Source organism: Felis catus, chromosome B2 (genome assembly GCF_018350175.1).
Source record: "Felis catus isolate Fca126 chromosome B2, F.catus_Fca126_mat1.0, whole genome shotgun sequence".
NCBI classification, from domain to species: domain Eukaryota; kingdom Metazoa; phylum Chordata; class Mammalia; order Carnivora; family Felidae; genus Felis; species Felis catus.
In genome coordinates, this window is record NC_058372.1 from 150,034,296 (window position 1) to 150,057,243 (window position 22,948).

The following is a 22,948-nucleotide window of genomic DNA, read 5'->3' on the forward strand; positions in this document are numbered from 1 at the left end:
TGGGGGAGGAGTGCAGGGGCACCAGAAGTCGGGCAGAGCCTGGAGGGGTTGGGGATTGTGGGGACGCCCCCGAGGGGCGCCTGCAGGCAGTGTGGCCTACATACAGGTCGGGAACTCGAGGGAGGGGGGCAAGCTGGACACAGGATGGGGGCATCATCAGGGTACAGATGGCATTCAATGCTGTGAGACGAGACTGGCACAGAAGACGAGAAGAAGTGCCCTTGGACCGAGGACAAGAGGCCAGTGCCCGAGAACCAAGTTAGTATTTCAAGAAGCAGGGTCAGACCAACTGTGCCTGGGACCACTGGACCCGCCATGCAGCCGTCCTCTGCCACCCTCCCAAGGCGCGGGGCGGGGCGGGAGCAGTGCAGAGGAGGGGAGGAGGGGAGGAGGGGAGGAGGAGAGGGGAGGAGGGGAGGAGGGGAGGAGGGGAGGAGGGGAGGAGGAGAGGAGGGGAGGAGGGTGGGCCCCAGGGCAGGGCGGGAGCAGTGCACCTGCCGAGCAGTGCCAGGGAGGGCTGGAAGGGCTGGAGCAGTGCACGCGGGGAGCAGGGCAGGGGAGGGCCGGGAGGGCCAGGAGGGCGGGCCGCGGCAGGGCTGCGGAGGAGAAGGGGAGGGGAGCCTCCCTGTCCAAGCACAGGTGGTGCGCCCGCCCCTGCGCCGCGGCTTCACCCCGGAGTGCTCCCCCTGCTCCGGTGCTGCCGCCCCTCCCCCCGCCTCCCTGCAGCGGTTCGGGGCCCCGAGCGGCACCCGCTGGCCTCTTCCTGTGCCTGTCCCCTGGCTCCTGTTCCCAGTGGGCTCCACAGGCCCTCCCTCCTCTCTCCGCAGACGTTCCTGTGGGGAAGGGAGCCACACTCGTTGGGCGGACGCAAAATTACAGGACCGGCGGGAAGGGCTGTGTACCCGCGGGAGGCTGTAATTTACATGGGGTCTGGAACACCCACCGTATCCAGTAAATAGTCTCACAGTGTAGCCGCTCCCCTCCCTGGCCCCTCCCCAGGTCCCGTGACCCCGTCGCCATGGAAACCACGGGGGGGGTGGCGCGCAAACGCCCGCGCACGCGCAGCAGGTGGGCCGAGGCCTGGGCCTGGCGATGCCGGCGGCGACGGGCGGACGCTGGGGGCGCTTCTGGGAGCAGCGGGCCCAGCAGCTGCAGCGGCAGGTGCAGGTGAGCAGGTGCCGGGAGCGCAGCTATGGCCCCGCCTGCAGCCCCACCCCCTCCCGCCCCTGAGCCTTGGGGGCGGGGGCCAGCGAGGGACAGTTGGGGTGGCGGCGCCCCAGGACCGCCCGGGACGGAGGCTCCCGCCATCTTCCACCTTCTGCTGTGTAGGGTGCGAGGTCCTTCCTCGTCTGCCCTCCCGCTTGGTCCCCCAGCCCGGCCCCCGACCCCCGCGCGCCCCACCCTCCCCTGAGGCCCCTCTCCGTGACTTGTCGAGGGGCTACTAGGTACCGTGCTGAATTCGGGGCTACAGTGCTTAAGCGACCACACACCTGACCTTTCTGTTCCCTGCTCTCGGAGTATAGGTGGGATAAAGGTCACAAAATAAACGTAAACCACCGAAGTGGGCCCATGATGACGCTGCGGAGAGGACACACCCAGTCCTACAGGGGCTTGTAATGCAACCCTGGCCGGATGTGGGGGTCCAGGACCGTCTCCCCGTGAGCGGAGGTGGAGCGGGGTTCTCCTGAGATGGGAGGCCGCCATCTGGCAGTGCGTTGAGGGTCAAGGACAGAACTGTCCCCAAAGAGGAACAGCCTCGCAGTGGCGTGTGGCCGCGGGGCTGGCGTTGGGCAGAGCCCGGGGAGGCTGCTGGCTGGGGCTGAGGGGGGAGGGGGGCGCCCTTGCAGCACGAAGCAGGACTAGAGATGTTCTTTATCTTGAGGGCCCCGAAGGGCTATCGAAGATATTTTAAGGGAGGGAGGAAGCAGTTAGATCCATATTTTGAAAATGTCACTCAAAACGTCCCTTGTAGCGAGTGGCCCCACAAGGGCAAGCGTGAAGTTGTGAGGGCCGAGTTCGAAGTCGCAGGCAGGACTTCTGGGTGGCAGGATGAGGGCCTCTGTGAACCCACTCCCGAAAAAACAAGCCAACAGGTGAGGGTCACGGCAAAATGGCGTAGCGCCCCCCGAAGTTGCCCAAACAGCATCCACCAAAGGAAGCAACGTTTATTCGAGAAACCTGCTAAAAACCTCTGTAAGCACAGAAAAAGTCTGCGGCCCCTTGCCTCACACCGCCCAAGCTCAGCCCGGCAGAAGGTCCACTCTGGGCGTGTGTGGCCAGGAAGACCGGGCTTCCCCTCTCCTCGGCCTCCGACGACGGGTCACCATATCTCACCAGTTTGGACGGGCCACCGGACAGTGGAGGAAGCTAAGTTCCTGGCTGACTGCGGCAGAGGCTGGGGGCCTCCCTCCTCCCGCGGAGCTTCCACTCCTTTCATGGAGGCCTTACTCCAGAACAGAGGCCGGGGCACTGGGGCTCCGGTCACTCTTCCCCAGCTCCATCAGCACAAAGGTTTCATGGCGAGGGAGCAAGCCAGGAGCCCAGAGGCCACAGGCCTCCCGGTGCCCAGAGGGCTGATGTTCATCTCTGGAGATTTCGCTCAGGGCGAGAGGCGGCCCATGAGAGAGGGCTCTGAAGCTCTTCCCACAGGAACTGACTTCATCTGAACCGCTCTGGTGAGGTTCAGAAGCAAGAATCTTCTTCGTTAAGAGCACTTACCAGTTGGCTTGGGCGCCATAACAAAGTACCACACGCCAGGTGGTTCAAACCACAGCAGTCGACTCCCCACGGTTCTGGAGGCCGGGAGTCCAAGAGCAAGGTGTTGGTGCTGGTTTCTCCTAAGGCCTCTCCCCTTGGCTTGTGTGTGGCTGCCTTCTGTGGTGTGATCACTTGGTCTTTCCTCTGTGCATGGGTACCCCTGCAGGCCCTCTCTGGGCCCTCTCTGGGCGCCCAGTCACACTGGATTAGAGCCCACGCCAACGGCCTCATTTCAACTCACTCGCCTCTTCACGGGCTCTGTCTCCAGATACAGTCACACTCTGAGGCCCTGGGCTTGGGAGTCCGACACGTGAATTCGAGGGGAATACAGCCCATAACAAGCAGCAAGCTGACAGGCCGCCTAGTTCACACCAGTCTAAGAAGAGTCTGAGGCTTCCCAAAGTATCCCTGCCCCAGTTTAATTGGAGCAGACAGTGGAGAAAGTCACGCCCCAGGCCATTGTTGAAAAGCAATCGAGAGGGGCGCCTGGGTGGCGCAGTCGGTTAAGCGTCTGACTTCAGCCAGGTCACGATCTCACGGTCCGTGAGTTCGAGCCCTGCGTCAGGCTCAGGGCTGATGGCTCAGAGCCTGGAGCCTGTTTCTGATTCTGTGTCTCCCTCTCTCTCCGCCCCTCCCCTGCTCATGCTCTGCCTCTCTCTGTCTCAAAAATAAATAAAAACATTAAAAAAAAAAAAAGAAATAAAAAAATGAGATAAAAGGGGCCCGACTGATAGCCTACAATTCCGGGGCATGGGCCTGTCCACATTCTTCAGTCACCCCCCCAGGTCGGGGGACCACGAGGCCTGCCCACTGTAGACTGAAGGGTAAAGTCTGGGCCCACCATGGCTGCATTTCACTGCAAAGTGAAAATTCATCTTTTGACGTGCTTTGGTTCTATGTACAGACCTCTTCGAAATGTCTGAACCAGGAAGATTGGATGAAAATGTAATACTATGGGGGCGCCTGGGTGGCGCAGTCGGTTAAGCGTCCGACTTCAGCCAGGTCACGATCTCGCGGTCCGTGAGTTCGAGCCCCGCGTCGGGCTCTGGGCTGATGGCTCAGAGCCTGGAGCCTGTTTCCGATTCTGTGTCTCCCTCTCTCTCTGCCCCTCCCCCGTTCATGCTCTGTCTCCCTCTGTCCCAAAAATAAATAAAAAACGTTGAAAAAAAAAATTTTTTTTTAAATTAAAAAAAAAAAAAAAAGAAAATGTAATACTATGAAATATGCTTTTAACGTTTTTGAAAAGTCCAACAAATTGATCAAATGTGTCTTTTAAAAAAACTACGCTGTTGGGGCGCCTGGGTGGCGCAGTCGGTTAAGCGTCCGGCTTCAGCCAGGTCACGATCTCGCGGTCCGTGAGTTCGAGCCCTGCGTCAGGCTCAGGGCTGATGGCTCAGAGCCTGGAGCCTGTTTCCGATTCTGTGTCTCCCTCTCTCTCTGCCCCTCCCCCGTTCATGCTCTGTCTCTCTTCCAAAAATAAATAAACGTTGAAAAAAAATTTTTTTTTTTAAAAAAGAAAAGCAATCGAGAGATCAGGGAGAGGTTAACACGGAGACCTGCTTCAAAACTGCTGTCTCCGGTGCAGGTGCCGCGCGGCCGTGTACGTGTCCAAAGCTGTGTCCTCCTAGGAGCTACACCAAGGCTTCCCGCTGAGGGGGAAACAGACTTCCCTAGAGAAACTGAGCTGAGTCACTCAACAAAGCACACAAACAGCAACAAAAACAACCTTCAGGTGGGGGAAAGGCGTCACTATCTAAAGTTTCTACCATATATTTCCTAAAATGTCTGGTTTTCAACAAAAAGAAATTATAAGACATGAAAGAAACAGGGAAGTGAGACTCATCCGCGGGGGGAGGGGGGGACAGACAACAAGAACTGCCATTGGGAAGCCTGGTGTTGGCATTAATAAGATGACAAGGCAGTCATTGTGTGAACATATAAATATGCTCAAGGGACTAAACGAAACCACATTATAGAGGTGAGGGAAAATATGATGATTTCTCATCAGATAAAAAATGTCAATAAAAGGATAGAAAATACTTTAAAAAAAAAAAATGTAATCCTGGAGTTGAAAGTAGCTGAAATGAGGACACTCCCCAGAGGACTCAAGAGTAGATTTGAATGGACAAAAAAGAAAAGAAAAAAAAAGAATCAGCAAACTTTTAGCTTGGTAGAAATTATGCAATCCTAAGAACAGAGGGAAAAACAGAAGGAAGGAAAGTGATTGGAATCTGTTGGTGCAAAGCGTGTAGGCACACCAACATACACACGTCACAGGGGCACCAGGAGGGGAGAGCGAGAAAGCACAAGAAATATTCAAAGAAATAATTGCTCAAACTCCCCAAATGTGTTGAAATTTGGCATATGTGGAAGCAGCTTCATGGACTTCAATTAGGATAACCATGAAGAGATCCACACCCACATGTATCGTAGTGAAAACACTGAAAGAGAAGACCAGGGAGGGAAGAATGACTCATCAAGTCAATCCACAAGCAGACTCTCAGCAGCAGCAGGGGCTATGGGGTGATGCACTCAAAGGGCTGAAAGACAAATCCTGTCAACTAAAAATATTATATCCAGCAAAACTGTCTTTCAGAAATGAAGGCAAAATAAAAGTTTTCCCAGATAAACAAAGTCAGACAAAATTCGTTGCTAGAAGGCTTGCCTGATTAAGAGACATTGAAGGAGGTTCCTCAGGCTGAAAGCAAGTCCCTGCCCCTGCCCCAGAAACACAGATCCACAAAGAATGCCAGCAAAGACAGTCACATAGTTATAAAAGGATAAAGGTGTATTTTTCTTGTTTTCTTCACTGATTTAAAATAAGTAATTGTATAAAACTACAGACATGTAATTGTGTCATTGAAACTGTAACTTGTAGAAACGTAATATGTTTGACAAAAGTGGCACAAAGGAGGTGGATGGGGACAAAGTTTTGCGAGAATAGGGCAATGACACCAGATGGTAGTTTGAATCCACAGGACCAGGTGAACCTGGTGGTTCGTCATGGTGAACAAGGCCAGCACAACAAACCCTGCAAGTCTCCTGTCCCTTCTCTTCTCAGATTCTTTAATGAGCATGAGATTATGTAAAGCAGCAATGATAGCACTGGACTATCACATGTATGAATGTGACGTGTGATGCTACCAACCCAACAGATGGAACAGGGGAGTTCAGCTATAGCAGGAGCGTCTCTGTACCTCACCAGGCCCTGACTGTCCCTGTGAGGTACACTCTCCCACCTGGCCAGACCCTGACTGTCCCTGTGGGGCGGACTCTTCCAGTTTCAAAGTATAGGGTGAGCTTTTGAGAAACCACGAAGAAAACTATTCAAAAACTAATGGAAAATGTCATTGAAGAAATTAACATTTTATGCTAGAAAATATCCAGTTATGACAAAAGTCAGTAAAAGAGGAACAGTCAAAACGTGAGGCACATAGAAAATGAACAAGTGAAGTGTTGGGTGCAAACCTACATCAGCAGCCTTAAATGTGAGTGGACAAGACATCAGTCAAAAGGCAGGCACTGTCTGGCTGGATAAGAAGCGAGTTCAAACTACATGCTGTCTGTCTACAGGGGACATGCTTTATATTCAAAGATACAAATAGCTTGTAAGCAAAAGGATGGAAAAAGATACATTATGCCACCATTAGCTACAAGAAGACTGAGTGTACTAATATTAGACAAAATAGACTTTTAGATGACATAAATGTCACTACGAATAAAGAGGAACATTTGATAATGACAGAAGTGTAACTCCATCAGAAAGATGGGAAAAGTATACGTGCACCTAACAACATGGCCCTAAAATTGACAGAATTGAGGACACAAATCATCAATTCAAAAATAATGGCTGCAGACGTCAACCCTCCCCTTTCAGTAATGAACAAACAGGACAGGGGACCAGCCAGGAGACAGACAACTTGAACGACACTACTGAACCAAGTCAATCAGGCGGACGTCCACAGAACACCCTGCCCACACAGCAGGAGGACACATGACCTTCTCAAGTGCATGTGGCACAGGCCCTCTGGGTTAGACAATGTACTGGGCCACAGAGGAAGCCTGAGTACACATAAAAGGATAAAGATCATAGACGGTATGTTTTCCGGTTACGATAGAGGGAAGTTAGAAATTAATAACAAAAGTAAATTTAGGAAATTCATAAGTATGGGAAAATTGAATAAGATACTTTTAAATTATAGTAGATCAAAGAAGAAATCACAAATGAGGTCAGGGAACATTTTGAGAGGAATGAAGATGAGGGTACCACCCAGCAAAGTTTGTGGGATGCAGCCAAGGCAGCACTTTGAGGAATAGTCGTGGACACAAACACCTACACTAAAAAAGAAGCTAGCTCTTCAATCAATTACCTAAACAACACCTCAGGACACGGGATAAAGCAGAGGAAGCAACACCGAGCACCAGCAGAAGAAAGCCACAATAAAGACCAGAGCAGAAACAACTGAAATAGAGCATGGCAAACTATAGGGAAAGTCAACAGAACCAGAAGCTGGCTGTTTGCAAAGATGAACAAAATTAACAAACCCTTAGTTTGACTGAAAAGAAGACTCAAATTAACAAAACCAAGAATTAAGAACAAGACATTGCTACCGACTTCACAAAAATAAAAAGGAAGTCAGGAACATCCTGTGGACAGCACTGCTGATTTAACCAGGGTGAGTTGGTCAAATTCCCAGAGTCACAGATCACCGAAACCGATTCAAGAACTAGAGGACGTGAGCACAACTGTAATGCATGCTGAGGTTAAATTAGGAATCCGAAATCTCACAAAGTAAACCCCGGGCCCAGATGGTTTTCCTGGTGAATTGTACCAAACGTGTGAAGAGAAATGAACACCAGTCATCCATGAACTCTTTGGAAAAATAGAAAGGAGGGAACATTTCCATGGCGCCAATACTTACCTGATGTCAAAACCCATGCAGATGTCACAAGAAAACTGCAGAGCAACGTCTCTTATGGATGCAGATGTAAACCTCTTCAAAAAATACTGGCAAACTGAATCTGGTGGTATATGAAAAGGACATACACCCTGACCAAGTGGGAATCATCCCAGGAATGGCCTAGTGTTCCAAGGTCAGTTAACGTCACAGATCGAATCAACAGAATGAAGGACAAACCCCACGATCATTTCGATAGGTCCAAAAACACGCTTTTGACAAAATATTACTTCACTTCGTGATAAAAACACTCAGCTGGCTCCTCAACCTGATAAAGGATGTCCCTGAAACCCCCCTGCTGACACACTTAACATGAGAGGAGCAAGACAAACGTGTCCTTTCACATCTGTTCACCGTCTCCCCGGAGGTGCTAGTCAGGGTATTCAGGCAAGACAACGAAAGGAAAAGGGGTCTGTACCAGAAAGGAGGAAATAAGACTGTTTCTGTCTGAAGATGACATGATCTCATATATGCAAAATCCTAAGGAATCCACCAAAAAAACAACGCTCCTGGCACTAGTGAGTGATTTCAGCAAGATTGGAGGATATGAGATCCATATGCAAAAGTCTGTTGTGTTTCTATTTCATAGCAATGAAAAGACAAAAATGAAATTAAGAAAACCATTCAGGGGCGCCTGGGTGGCGCAGTCGGTTGGGCGTCCGACTTCAGCCAGGTCACGATCTCGCAGTCCGTGAGTTCGAGACCCGCGTCGGGCTCTGGGCTGATGGCTCAGAGCCTGGAGCCTGTTTCTGATTCTGTGTCTCCCTCTCTCTCTGCCCCTCCCCTGTTCATGCTCTGTCTCTCTCTGTCCCAAAAAAATAAATAAACGTTGAAGAAAAAAAAAAGAAAAAAAAAAAGAAAACAGTTCCACTTACAAGATAGTCAAAGATGATAAAATGCTTTGGAAGAAATTTAACCCAAGAATTGCAAGACTTGAACCCTGAAAACGATAGTCAACATCATTGGTGATCAGGGCAATGCAGATCAAGTGGCAATGATACGCCCCGGTGGCTGTAATCAAAGAGACAGATGGAAGTATCTCGAGGGTGTGGAAAATGGAATTCTCATACACGGCTGGTGGGACTGTGCAGGGAAGACAGTCTGGAAGTTCCTCAACACGCTAACTGGTTCCGGTCCCAGGCATGTGCTCAAGTGAAGGGGAACCGTGAAGGGGAACCACGTGTCCGCACAAAACACTCGTTTAGGAATGTCACAGCAGCACTATTTCTAACAGCCAGAAAGTGGAAACAACCCAAATGTCCTTCAAGTGATGAATGGGTAAATAAATGTGGTCTAGCTTCACGATCTAATATTGTCAGGCAATAAAAAAATGAAATTCTGATGCCGCAACATGGTTCAGCCTTGAGAGCGTGATGACCAGGGAAAGAAGCCGGTCACGAGGGACTGCATATCATATGATTCCGTTGATACAAAATGTCCAGAGTTGGCAAATCTGTAGAGACATAAAGTAGATTCATGCTTTCCTAGAGCTGGATTGGGGTACATGGGGGGGGATGGGGTTTCTTTGGGGGTAGTGGATATACTGTGACGTAATTTTGGCGACGTGGCACAATGTGAGTGCGCTAAACGCCGCGGACTTGTGCGTGTCAGGCGGGTTGCTCGCGTTTAAGGGAATTACGTCTCCATAAAGCTAGTCGGGGTGGCATCTTAGAATCGAGTGACTTTCGTGGAAACACTCCATAGGTTTTCTTCAAGAGGTAAAATCAACTGAGCGTGGTAACAGAAGGTCTAGACGGCGCCCAGGTTTCCGGTTTCATAACCCGTCACAAAGAGCTTGACCTACACTGGTCACAGTTCTCTGTGGGCTGTGAGTCACGGGGCATGGGGAGGGACCCCCCACAGAAGGGACCGTGGCACATGAGCAGCCTTCCCGGACCCCTTGCTTTCCTGACCACCAAGGCCTCCAGCTGCTGGCTTTCCCAGCATTCAGTGTAAACAGCTAGTATTTAAACTTCTCTGCCTGAAACCCTGCAGGCAAAACCCAGTCTCTTCCCTGCCATCCCTCCTCCCAGACCACGCCCTCCCTGCCCCCCTCATCCTCCCCTCCCCGTCCCTCTGCCCCTTAACTTACCAAACTCATTCCCGCCTGAGGGCCTTTGCTCAGACTTTCCCCTTGGCCCTGGGTTTCCTCGCTGGCCCTCCTCCCCCTCTCTGAACCCCCATCGCTGTTTTAGCTGTGACGGGGCTGCTGCCCACCCCCCAGCCACACACTGGCCCTTACACACTAGGATGGGAGCCCCACGCCCGATGGGTTCACTGCTGTATCCATGGCACCCCGACATGTGCCTGGCATGTGACAGACTTCTAACAGATATCTCTTAAATAAATGAATTAGTAAAAGGAAAGAGGGGCGCCTGGTTGGCTCAGCGGGTAGAATGTGTGACTCTTGATCTCAGGGTAGTGAGATCAAGTTCAAGCCCCACGTTGGGCATGGAGCCTACTGGGAAAAAAAAGAAAATTGAAAGACAAGACGATTTGGGTGAGCAGAAAGCTTACAGAGCTGCCTTCCAGATCTGAATGTGCATAAAGGTCACCTGAGCTCTTGTTAAATGTAGATTCTGATGCATTTAGGGGGTGCTTTTCAGCAGTTTGAAGTATGATGTTTGTGCCCTAATGCAGGATTCGGTGCCCCCAGCAAGCCCCTGGCTTCTGGGGACCACACTTGGAATGGGGGTCGTAGACACGGGGTGCGGGGCCCCCACTCCAGCCAACCTCCCCCCACAGTGCTTCACTGAGGCAGGCGCTGGCTTCCTTCCCCAGAGTGTTCTCAGGATGGAAGTGCTTACTGATGAGTGTCATTTAAACTGATAATGTCCTGTTTCGGTCCTCGGTTTTAGGCCAAAGAAGAGTGGATAGTTGATCTGGAAACAGAAAATGCAGTTCTCCACCTGAGGCTGGCGCAGGTAACACAGGCCCGCGTCCGCAGTGCCAGGGGCTCAGGGCCGCCGTCCGGGCCTTCCCTCCCGTTGGCTGAGCCGGTGGGACTGTCTCCCCCATGACCACACGAGGTTCCACTCCCGTCTCTCCCCACGCTCTCGAGCGTGTAGTGAGGAGTAAGTTCATGGTGCGTGTGATTTTCCAAACAGCTTCACTGAGGTGCGACTTCCAGGAGGTAACTTCACCCGGTTTGCGTGTGCAGTTGTGTTCAGTAAAGAGTGGCTGCCCAGCACCGTGACACCGTGCGCCCCGAAGCCCGCGGTGCCGCTTGACCCCATCGCCCATCCTGCCGCCTCCTGGACCGGCCCTGCCATCCGGGATAGACGCCCGCGTGACTCAGCCCAGACCGCGTACCGCACTGAAAGGAAGAACCGTCCCTCAGAGATGCCTCTGCCCGCTTTTCCTGCTGGTTTGCTCCTAGGAGGGAAGGAGAACAGTGGCGAGCGTTCGGGGGTCTCTGTCCACACTGTTCTCGCCCAGTGCACCGCTGCAGCCTTTGGGAGACCCTGGTGGGCCCCGTGTGCCATCCCCGTCCTTGGAGGAGGAGGAGACCCGTGAGGAGGAGCGGGGACGTTTGCAGACGCTGACCGCGAGGACTGGGGTGACACAGCCAGGGCCCCCCGGGCGGCCGCAGGAGAGGTGGGAGGACCACGCCCCAGAGCCTCTGCCGGAACGTGGCCGTGCTCCCCGGGATTCTGGCCTCCGGGACCGAGAGAGGACGCGTTTCTGTTGTCTTCAGTCTCCCGGTTGGCGGCGATCTGTCACAGAGGCAAGTTTAGAAAACTAACGCACTTGCGAGGTCCTCATCTGTGAATTCCGGCCCCTTCAGAATTCTCCCCGGAGGCTCAGGCAGAATCAGGTCTCCAGGCTCTTGACACTCCTTGAACAACCCCGTCAAGCTTCCCTGGACAGAAATGAGTCGCACTAAATTGTGCCTTCGTTTACGGCTGCTCCTGCTGCCTCTTGAATGAAGGACTGATTTATTTGTTCACGCACCAGCCACGCCTGTGCGCGTGAACAGTCACGGCAGCGAGCAGCCTGTCTGAGCCTGCGCCCGGAGGAGCCACGTCTCCCCTGCGTCCCACCATGGCCCCCCGGGTCCGGGGACGTGCCCGCAGAAGGCTGGTGAGGCCAGTATCCGCGGGCAACACCTGTGCCCTCTTCTGCTGCAGGAGCCCCCTGTGGCCGCGGCGGCTGGAGCTCTAGAGAAACTTCCAGCCCCGAGTGGAGGCCGCGAAGCCGGAGCACGGAGCAGGTGGGGTCGCGGAGGTTCACCAGCTTTTGTTGGCGAGGGTCGCCGCAAAGCACTAAGGGATTCTCCAAGCACCGTTTGGGTGAAATTAACTTTTTTTTTTTTTTTTTTACATTTACGATTGTTGGGCACAGAATGTCAGTTATATAAACCTGACGACTTTTTTTGGCGTTTGTGTGCTTCAGTCCCTCTTGGTCATTTTTGATGATGACGACACAGAAGATCTTCATTTCTGTGGCCCCCACGTCCCGCTGGCTCACCTGCAGGTGACGGGGTGACTGGGATGACAGCGGGCAGCGTGGGTCCGTGTGGTGAGTCAGGTGCACACGGGACCCTGCTGGGAGCCGTCTTCTGTTGGATTGCCAAGTCCCTGCGCAGACAGCGGCTGCTCACGGCTCCTGTTTTCGGCGTCTCCCTCACCCCACGTGAGTCGGATCCCATCCCTCGTGCCGGGTGCTTGTGCTTCTCCCACGTGACCCCCCAATCTCCCTGGAGGCTCGTGGCTTCCACCTGTTTCTCCAAAACCAGACCAGCCCCGGAAGCCGGTCAGCCCGCCTCCCAGTACCAAGCGCTCAGTGACTCTACGTCATGCTCCTCTGGATCACTGTGGTGCTCACCGTCAGTGCCAGGGACTTTAGAACACAGGCTTCGGTATTGACTGTGCCTCACGTTTCTTCCGGAGGATCTGAGCCTTCTGCGTCTAGGGCCTTTACTTTGCTTCGGTTTCAAGGGATGGAAGCAGGTAGCCCCCAGAGCCCCTGCCCTCCCAGCTGTCTGCAGTTGGGAGACACGTGTCTGCCCACGTGTGCCCGGCACCTGCCGCATGTAATGCAGCATCCGCCGCAGGGACCTGTTCTGCGACGTCTTCATAATCCCGCTGACACTGACGGACGGGCTCCCTGAGCTTCCCTGCTTTGCAGATTCTCTGCCTCACTTGTTCACACTTCTGAATGTTTCCCGTCCACAAGTAACGGACTTTCCAGCCTAAGTAGTGGCCCTTCCCAGCCGCCACCTCCGTGGCCCGCTCCCCGTCGCACACGTCGCTAGGGCGTCCGTGCTGCTCCTGGGGAAGGAGACAGGAGTGCTTGGTGCAGGGTCACGAGCGTCCCAGCCTAAAGCTTGGGCAGAAAGAACATACTCATGCTCGCAGTTTGGAGTCGGGGGAAAACGCCGGCTTCGACAACACACAGTGCAGGCCCAGAGTGGCGCTGTGACGGCACGGACCCACGACGACGCGCAGAGGTCCCTCCCCAGAGGTACACACAGACCGCATCTCCGGCATTCACGAAAGGATGGGATGGAATGACCTTGAAAGTTGACAGAACTCTCGTTCCCCTCCGCTTTTGCATGGATATTTTTGACAGAACGTTTCCTTGCTTCGCAGGTAGTGAGTGGAACCCGATCTGCGGCTCCCTGAGGCCCCACTGAGCAAATGGGCCAAATTAAAACCACCATCTGGTTTGTTCTACTTCCTTTCTGTCACCAGAGGCGGAATCAGTGCCTCGGTAACTATGTGCTGAGAGCAGTGCCTTGAACGTGCGCGTCGTGTTTCTCTGGAGCTCATCTCTGTGAGGGAAGGACACCGAGGCAAAGTTTGACGGGCACGGCGTTCAGAACCGGGGATCTGCAGGGCGGGCTCCCCGCCGGGGCACAGAGACTGCCAGCCTCTGCCCAGCTGACGGCAGGGTTGCCTGTATGATGTGCCGTAGAAGAATCGTTAGAACAGTCACACGCCGGTAGAGTTGTGTTTGGCAACAGAGAAAGATCTTAGTAGAAGTTCAAGCGAAGGGAGTCATTGGAAGATCAATCAGCCAGAACCAGGAGGGCCCAACACCGCTGTTCATTGTGCGTTTCGCTCAGGGATTGCGTTTTGCTGGGTACGGCAGGAAGAGAGGACGGGGGGAAGGGCTGTCCGGGGCCAGGTGCTGGTGGCATCCACAAGTATGCTTGTGGTCCCGCTGTCCTCCTCTGCCAGCACCCACCGTCCGTGTCCTGGACAAAGGGGGCTGTGTGCTGCCGAGAGCAGCCGGTGTCTCCTGCTTCCACGGTGGCTGCTGGGGCTCCAGCTGTCCCAGCCAAGGTCAGACGCTGGGAAGGAGGAGTCAGGCAGACGAGGGAACACACCCAACACGTCCGCCACGTCTGTCCGTCCGTCTGTCTTTAAGTCGTTGCTCAGAAATCCTACCCAGTGACTTGTGCTGGGTCACGTGGACATCCTACCTGCCAGAGACCCAGGGAAACGTTGCTTTTGGTGGGACGTTGGTAAATGGGGGTGTAATCGTACAGGAGGGGGCACTGAATGGCAGCAGGCCACCGGCGGCCTCTGCCGGGCTAGCAGCCGACGTTCGCACGGAAAGCTGAGCGACACTGCAATCTGTTTCTCCTTCAGGGATAGTTCGGTGCCTGGACCCGTCCCTGCGGAAGTTCGGGCAGAGCTGGTTTCAGGGCTGTCCCCGGCAGCTTCTCGTGTTGGGGTCCTGCTAATTGTGGCCATGACAATGGCCTCCTGTTTCTCTCCTGGGTCTGGTTCTCCCTTAGGAACCGTAGACATTCTGTGAGCCTGAGTCTGTGTGGCGACGGACCTACACGAGGCGTGTTTTGTCCCTGCGTGTGTGCACACCCCGAGTCACTAGGTTGTGCACTGAGGCCGGTGCACGCTGATCCAGCAGCTCTAGCTCGGGGACGGCCGATTCCCTCCCGGGGAGCCCTCCCTGAAGCTCAGCCTGGAGCGGACGCCCCCCAGGAGCGACGCGTCCCAGGGGGTGGCTGCGTCTCCGCCGGGCCCCCTGCTCCTCTCGGTGGCCCTCGGCCAGGTCTCATCTGAACCTGCAGGCCCAGGCGCCTCTGGCCCACAGCCGGCTGGCTCTCTGTCCCCTCCCCGCCCCCGGGCCTGGTCTCTTGGCTCTCCTGCCGGCAGCAATCTTAGGACCTCTCCTCACTCGCCACCCACATCTGCAGACCTTGCTCCGGGATTCCAGCCCTCTCTTGCATGCACCCGGGTCTCTGACTCCGGGGGCCTGTCGAGTCCGCCACCTTTGAGCGCCACGCTCCGTGCATCGCGCCGTGGGCCTTCCCGTGGGCACTGCGCTGCCGGAGGCTGGGGTGCAAACAGGAGTGTGAGTTACCACCCAGTGCGGTCTCTGCCGGGGTCTCCGCGCTGCCCTGCCATCTGAACCCCCAGTCAGCGGAAAAGCTCTCCCCACGTGCCCGCTGTCCCAGCACTCGCAGGGGATCTCCTGGTGCCCGGCAGGTGCACCCGCCCGCTGCCCCCTGCCCCCTGTCCCCTGCACACGGCAGCTTCCCCTGCTCTGCCCGCAGGGGCGCCTGGCTCAGCACACCCTCCGCGCAGGGTGGGGCCCCACCCTCCTGAGCCCTGGGACCCCTGACCCCGGATGCTCGATGATGCTCGGCGGTGCGGGTCCTCAGGGGCGCCATCGCATGCCTGGCCAGTCGTGGCACAGGCCTCCTCGAAGCAGCTGGTGCTCCCGCTACTTCCTCCTCTGGCGGACAGTGTCCCGCCCGCTCTCTGCGCCGTCCCCAGTCTAGGACAGAGGCCCCCGAGCCCCGCATCCACCCCAGAGGCCCCCTGTACCTCCTCCTCGCTGTGGGGACCTGCATCGGCGACCCGCGTGTCCTGCTTCCTCCCCTGTGCTCCTCCCAAACAGAGCAGCGAGCTCCTGGAACAAAGGGACCCTTATCCCTGCGTCCCGTGGCTTCCGAGCTGTGCATCTTCGGGTTTGCACACGGGACAAATGTACCCGTTACGCAGGTGATGCAGTTCTGCGCATTCTCGCCGGCCTGGCCGTCCATTTTCTGCGTCTGGGGGACCTGGCTGAGGCCCTGGGGGGCAGGCCGCCCACAGTGTCTCCTGGCTGCAGGGACTCGGTGGGACGCAGAAGCACTCCAGCAGGTGCCACGGGAGACGCAGCAAACTCCCGATCGTGTCACCTCCGGCTCAGGCCCCAGTGCCGCTCCTCCCCGGCCACCCTGCCCCGGCCACAACCACGGGGCACGCCCTGTCTTGTCCTCCCCACCCACCCCCCCCGCCGCGTCATCTCCCAGCCAAGCCAGGCTGTCCCCGGCTGTGTCCCCGGCTGTGTCCCCGAGTGGGTCCTGACTCATCCTCTCCGTCCCCCGTGATGGTCCCCTCACTCTCTCCTGCTCCACGGAGCTCCCAGCTCCTCTACACAAGTATCTGTTGGGAAAATCTGAAGAAGCCGCCCAGACGGCGACCCTGTCCCTGACCCGTCCCCCTCGCCGTCCTCTCCGCCGCTGCGCCGCCGGACCGCCCGGGCCTGGGCCTCAGCTCGGCCGCCCCGTGCCCGGTCCCCACGCGGTCCACCTGCGCGGCCGCTCGGGGTGGGTTCCCTCTGCGGCGAGGGCCGTGCCCGTGCTAGCGCGTGGGGCGCGGCCGGCAGGCCGCGAGCGTCCTCCCCTCGGAGAAAACGCATCCGCTCCAGCGTGCCGAGACGCTGAATCCCTTTTTGTGTTTTCCACACACCAGTACCAAGGAGCGGCTGGACAGAGTGGAAGTGCGTCTGCAGGGCTGTGCTCCCTGTGCGGCCCGCGGGCCCGGCTGCCGAGAAGCCCCCACGCGGCCCTGCTCCGGCTCCGCCCGGTGATTCAGGTAGGAGCCCCCGCCCCGCGGCCGCGTTCACTTGTGTTCTGGTGAAATTGTGGATGTCATGCCGGTCCAAATAGGTCCACTTTTTTCCTTTTGTTCCTGTTCATTTATTGGGGGGAGGGGCAGAGGGAGAGGAGAAAATCTTAAGCAGGCTCGACCCTCAGTGCAGAGCCCGATGCGGGGCCCGATCCCACTGATGACGGAATCAAAGGCAAGAGAAATGTGGCTGAAACGCAATCTCCTTACGGCTCGCAGCCCGCTGACACACGAAGCACGCGGAGCGTGACCGTCCTCAAGGAACTCACGCTGCCTTGGTGCTCACGTTTCGTTAAAGGCGAACAGTAACCTTATCTGCACAGCAGCCAGCCCCTCACGGTTCTGGAAGCCACCTTCGGCCCCTATATCCCCTTCCCCCTCGCACCACAAACTAGGAAGTATGTTGTCAGTTACTCCTCATGACCCCAGTGCCGGTCTGCCTGCCCACGGGTCCCGTCCCCGCGCTATAATAAAATCGCCTTTTTGCACCAAAAAACGTCTCACGCCTTCTTTCTTAGCCATTCACTCATGAAACCCACTTCAGATCTCATCGTCATGACCCTGGGGACCGTGACCTGAGCCAAAATCAAGAGTCATGCACTCGGCCAACTGAGCCACCCAGGTGCCCCGAAAATAGATCTGCTCAAGAAACCGTCTTTTCACGAAGCAAAGCTTCTCAGTTAGGAGATGCAGGTTTTCCGTTACAGCCTGCTGATCTGGCCTTCGCGAGGTTGCAGAAGCGTCACTGCGTTCATAACCTGCTGTGAGGGTCTTCGGCTGGGGGTCTCGCCCTCTGCCCCACTACCTGCCGGGTAGAGCGAGGACTTCCGCACCCAAGGGCGTGCGGACTGGACTCCTGAGCGGAGACAGGAGGGAAGAACACCGTGTGGCCGTGAGATGGGCCTTGAGAACTGCCGTCGGCCGCTCTGTATGCCAGAGTCAGAGTCGTCCTCTTGTTTATTTTAACGTCAAAGGGTAGAGAAGTGCTTTGTCCAGGTCAGGCTAAACAGGGCGAGTGTCGCTGCCATCCCGTGGACGCAGCGCCTGTGGAACGGCCGGGGCGTCTGGGAAGAGAAGTGGGAACCGCGGCCCTGGAGGCAGCACTCTGGCACCTTCCCAGGGTGAGAGTGTGGGGGTGTATTTTTATACCATCGTCCGGTTGGGAGTATTGTTCACCTTTTGTTATAAACAGTGTGACCTGGGTGAAAGTCAGAAGGAAAAAAAAAAAAAAAGATCATTATTACAACAACAAGAATGCCATCTGCAAACACGATTAGTCTGCCCTTAGAGGTTTCTTTTTCCGGCCCATGCACGGCTTCAGTGCCTGCAGAACACATTTATATAAACTAATTCTTTGCGCTCTCATCGCTGAGTGAAACGGACCCATCTTTGACTATCGTGCGTAAATCTACCTGCGTTCCATGTAATAAAATACCGTAATTCAATTTAGTGTTGACATTTTAGCAGAACGTTTCCCAAACGTATGGGAACAGTCTCCACGTTACAGAAAAGGAAGGTTTAACGGAACAAACGACTCTATCTCGGGTCAGCTACGATCTCGCGATTCCTTCCGTAGGAGATGTTAAGCTGCAGGACGTCCGCACCTTCCTTCTCTGGGCCAAACAGCCTTCCAGTCGCATCAGAAGGGAAGAGCCCCTGACGTGGGGGATGCTGTTTATCAGATGCATTGTCCTCAGACTTCTCTGAAGGCTCTCGCACGTGCACCCGGACGGACGTGTGTCCCCTAAGCACGGGGTCACCACGGCGCTCACCATGGGCCCAGGACAATGTGGCTCCAAGCAGGCGGTCTGGATAATACATCAGAGCCCTGCAGCTGTGTGTGGAGGGCGACGTGGGACCGGGGCCCGACCATCCTCACAAGCAAGTACCCAGCGGACAAAACCTGTCCTTCATCTAACTTTTGAGAACTTGAGCTTTAAGTAGATTTAGTTCGTAATAAATCGGCACATGACTGCGCCAGGCGGCTGTGTTCTTATTCTATAGCCACTTGGGAAATTATTATATATAGCGCTATGTGATTAATAATATTCACTACCTCAGTGCTGTATATTTTTGCTCTGTAGGCACTGAAGCAAGACGTAAAGGCACTGCATGCCTCTTTTCTGGAAGTTTTCAGGAATTTCTGGGACCACCTGCAGACAGGCCTTTCTGAAGTGGCCGAGGGGGTCCAGAGGGCACAGCTCCAACACCAGGCTCTGCTGTGTAAGCCATGGCCCCACCTGCCGGGGATTCAAGTTTCCCTCTCCCTTGACTACGCGCCCTGCCTGGGCACAGGGGCAAGAGCCAACGCCCAGGCGGCCATTGGCGTGCATGGGGGCTGCGGTCCTTGGCCGCGCTCCCTCCTCAGGGAGTCCCCGTTTCCTCTGGTGACTCGAAGAGGCTTTCTGGACCTCGATGCTGTCCCTGAGCTGGCACCGTGTCCCTGCTGCACGTCCTGTGCCGGAGGCTCCTAGAGTGTGTGTGAGGCTCTGTTCGATCCGCTCAGCCCTTTCCTCACATCTGGGAAGCCCACAGCGCTCGGCCGCTATTGGGTCAGGACGGGATGTGCTCAAACTACCCAACAGGCAGCTCATGGAGGGAGGTGCTTTGGCCCCGTGGCACTGTGTGAATTAAGGCGTACTAGGTTCCTGTTAGCCTGACAGATATTTTGGTTTATTAGAGAGAGAGCGAGAGAGCAGGGGAGGGGCAGAGAGAGAGCGAGACACAGAATCCCAAGCAGGCTCCAAGCTCCAACCTGTCAGCACAGAGGCCGACTCCAGGGCTCGAACTCACAAACTGCGAGATCATGACCTGAGCCAAAATCAAGAGTGGGTGCCCAACTGACTTAGCCCCCCAAGGTGCCCCCAGATATTTTAGTTCAAATCACTGAGTACCTAAGGGTCTCGTGCCTCTTTGGTGCATTCGGTTCAGGGCCTCTCCTAAAGGGTCTCAGGTGAGGTGACTCAGCCCACACAGGTGGTCCTACATGTCACGCGCTCCAGCAAAGGGGACAGTGCTGTTATTTTATGGAAAATAGTGTCTCTCGGCTTTGAAAACGTGAGGTGTTTTATGGAAAACCGGAAGGGAGAAGAGGGAGACAGGATGTAGTGCAGGCCCCCCTCCCGGAAACCAGCCGGACACGCGGGTAAACCATTGTTGCAGCTTGGCGGTCCGAGGCGGGACATCTGGAGCGATGCCTGCAGGAAGCAGACTCGAGGTACCAGCTAGAGAAGCAGAGGAGGAAGGTGCTTCACAACCGTTTGGTGGTGAGTGCGGTCTGGGTTCCCAGAAGGGTGGCGGCACAGGGGACCTGGGCAGGGACCCCAGTGAAAGGCCGGGGGTGGGAGGGGCACCGGGGCATGTTGGGGGTGGGGGCAGAGGTCCGCACGGGGGACTCCAGACACACAGGGGGGACACTGGGACACATGGGGGGGTGGAGGTCAACACGGGGGGGGGGGCACCGGGGCACGTGGGGGGGGCGGAGGTCCGCACAGGGGGCCCCGGACCTAGGACTCTCAGAGCGCTGCCTTCCTCGCGAGCCCCGGCCCCAGCTCTTCCTCCCCCATCCGCAGGGCGCAAAGCATGGCCCCTCACGTTTGTCCGCGGGCTGAGCTCTGCGGCCCATGGAGTGTGCACGCTCAGGTGTCCGTTTCTGCACGCCGCGAGGCCAGAGCTGACGGTTTGGTGGGTGAACTTCTGTGAGGTTGGGTGGTGTGGTTGAGCCCCGGCCCGGCTCACAGTCCCGTGGACCAGCAGCCCCAGGACCCGGTGGTTCCTGGGAAGATTCTCTCCCGTCCCCGGGCTCCCTCCACGGCCAGACCCGCGTGGGAGTAATTCTCCCTGCGCCTGACCCACTCCCGCGGCCGAGCTCTACACCGTGACACTGGAGCGCATGCACGCTTCCCGCCGACCGCACTTTCTAAGCATCTTGGTGCCTTTTGGTCCCCGGTCTGGACAGCAGTGTCGCCCCGCTGCAGAGACCAAGGGAGAGGTGCGCGAGGGCCCTGGGAGTGAGTGGAGAAGGATGGCTTCTGGAGGACACGTTGGCGGACTTCGAGTTTCTGACGCTGTCGTGTGGAGGAAGAATAGACATCTTCGTTATGGTCCCGTCGCTGTGAAAGGACCAGGGGGCAAAGGACGCGCGCACAGTGCCAGAGAGCGGGGTGCAGCGTGGAGCCAGGGGCACCCGGACGTGGTAGACCCGCGCCGTCGGGGGGTCTGGGCACAGCCTGGCCGAGGCGAGCCAGGCCGTGCGGACGTGCTCCCTTCTTCCACGTGGGGGCACGTGTAGCGGTTGTCCCACACCGTTGCCCTTTGTCTCTAAAGTACCACATCGTGCCACGATTTGGGTGAACACTTGGCGGGGTCTGGAAAAGTACCAGGTTTCAGAAACTTCTCCCAAAATGCCTCAGAAATTTGACACGGGTCCCCATCGAGAGGTGGTTTCTGGACACTCGTCACCACACGATGATGGTTTGCCAAGTGAACACGCTTCAGTGTGGATGTTTAAAAAGCCTAAAATAACGCTGACTGCTCAGTGCCACTCCGTGGGGACTTGATCAGAAGCCAAGGTGTGGGTGGGGAACGCGACGCTCACGTCCCGGGGAAGCGGCCCTCAGGCCGCGTTCTCTGAGGAAATAGTCCGTCCGCTCAGCCTTGCCCCTGAGCTCACAGGGACAAACTCTATTGTCGTAGGAGCTGAAAGGGAATATCAGGGTTCACTGCCGGATCCGCCCTTTGTTGCCTTTTGATGAGGAATCCGAGGATCCAGCTTCACAGAACAGGTAATTTGCTTTCGCATCGTGTGTGTGTGTGTGTGTGTGTGTGTGTGTGTGTGTGTGTGTGTCTGTTTTAAGGAACACAATAGAAAACGCAGCGATTTCCCACGCCTCCCATCTTCCTACCCTTGGCCCCAAAGCAGGATGTGTCTGTCCCTGGGGTGGGGGGGGTGGGGAGCTGCCTTGCTCATCATGAAGCAGCGGGACCACCGACGCGGCCAGCCTTCTTTCAGTGCCCGGCAGGGCCAGGCTCTCGCTGGTCCTCTCTCTGTATGGGGAGCACCCTCCCGTATTTACCCCAGAGGCCCCTCAGGGGCGCAGAAAGGTAACTAGTACTGACTCAGCTGGTGTTTGTGACCTAGGCTTTTTTTTCTTTTTTTTTTTAATTTTTTAAATGTTTATTTATTTTTGAGAGAGAGAGACAGAGACAGAGACAGAGAGACAGAGTGTGAGTGGGGAAGGGGCAGAGAGAGAGGGAGACACAGAATCTGAAGCAGGCTCCGGGCTCTGAACCATCAGCACAGAGCCCAAGGCGGGGCTTGAACCTATGAACTCTGAGACCATGACCTGAGACAAAGTCGGACGCTCAACTGACTGAACCACCCAGGAGCCTCTTGTGACCTAGAGTTTTGACAGTATTAATGAATAACGGAATTATCTGGAATCATTTTGGTTGGCTGTTTGCTTGAAAATCTTACTAAGTATGACTTTCCCTTCTTCCCACGAGGAAACAACCCCTGTGGAAATTTCTCCCCATTGTAGCCAGATGGATTCCACATTCTAGGCCCTCCATTGTGGACGCCACCTGACACTGTCCCCTGCTTGCGTTAGGTCAGTCCCGTCAGCAGGTCCGCAGCGAACAGGCACTGCCTTCTGCCCTGTGAGGTGGCTCGTGTCAGGGTCCTGCCCTCGTCTGCCCAAGCCTTGCCCTGCTGTAAGGGCCTCACTCGGGCCACACTGACGTTTGCATCATACGGTCTAGCACTTGGCTTGGGAAGGTCGTTAGAAGGCCCTTGGTCAGTCCTGCAGCATGAAATACAATTTGCACCTTTTTGACAGTGGTTGCATATTTTTTTCTTTTCGTGGGCATAACACGTATGTGCTGTGCTGACTGGTTGCCGTGTACTGTTTGTCAGAGGTCCAAGGACCTGGAAACACAGCCGCCAGCAGCTCCAGACTGTGGTGTTTTCACGTACGCCTAGCTTTCCCGTTGCTGATGTCGGGCCGCTGCTTAGACACAGAAACGTGTCTGCTGTTGCGGGGAGTTCTGCCGGACGCCGTTGCTCCTGGCTGTCTAGCTTCTCAGAGCTTCCCGAGCGGCTTCCTGACCTTGTGCCTGTGTGCCTACATCATTTACGTTCATTTAGCTTCCATTTCTGCGACACGTTGCCTTTTGCCAGATTCATGATTGCCTTCAAACGGCCAAGGTCCTGAAGGCGGAGACCTTGGTGTGACGTTGTGTGCACATCAGTCAGCCCCACAGCTGCACTTGCAGGAGGCATCGGGTTGTAGATCTGTCCGTCTCTCCCGCACGACACAAGAAGGGAACGTAGAATGAAAAGCAGAGGCAGAAGAGAAAACGTTG

The 22,948-nt window shown here is 55.7% G+C and overlaps 1 protein-coding gene across 6 annotated transcripts in view; it reads left to right on the top strand.

Moving 5' to 3' along the window:
* The first annotated feature begins 1,022 nt into the window (after nucleotides 1-1,022).
* Nucleotides 1,023-22,948, top strand: part of KIF25 (kinesin family member 25) — a 46,925-nt gene continuing 24,999 nt past the window's right edge. For 2 of the 6 annotated variants that reach the window (XM_045058372.1, XM_045058374.1), the window contains exons 1-6: nucleotides 1,023-1,167; nucleotides 10,574-10,639; nucleotides 16,430-16,552; nucleotides 18,670-18,808; nucleotides 19,748-19,851; nucleotides 21,281-21,369. In XM_045058372.1, the coding sequence (XP_044914307.1) occupies nucleotides 1,093-1,167; nucleotides 10,574-10,639; nucleotides 16,430-16,552; nucleotides 18,670-18,808; nucleotides 19,748-19,851; nucleotides 21,281-21,369 (596 nt within the window). In that variant the 5' untranslated portion in view covers nucleotides 1,023-1,092. The remainder of the gene's footprint in view (nucleotides 1,168-10,573; nucleotides 10,640-16,429; nucleotides 16,553-18,669; nucleotides 18,809-19,747; nucleotides 19,852-21,280; nucleotides 21,370-22,948) is intronic. The other 4 variants (XM_023254595.2, XM_045058371.1, XM_045058370.1 and 1 more) reach the window with 4 other exon arrangements.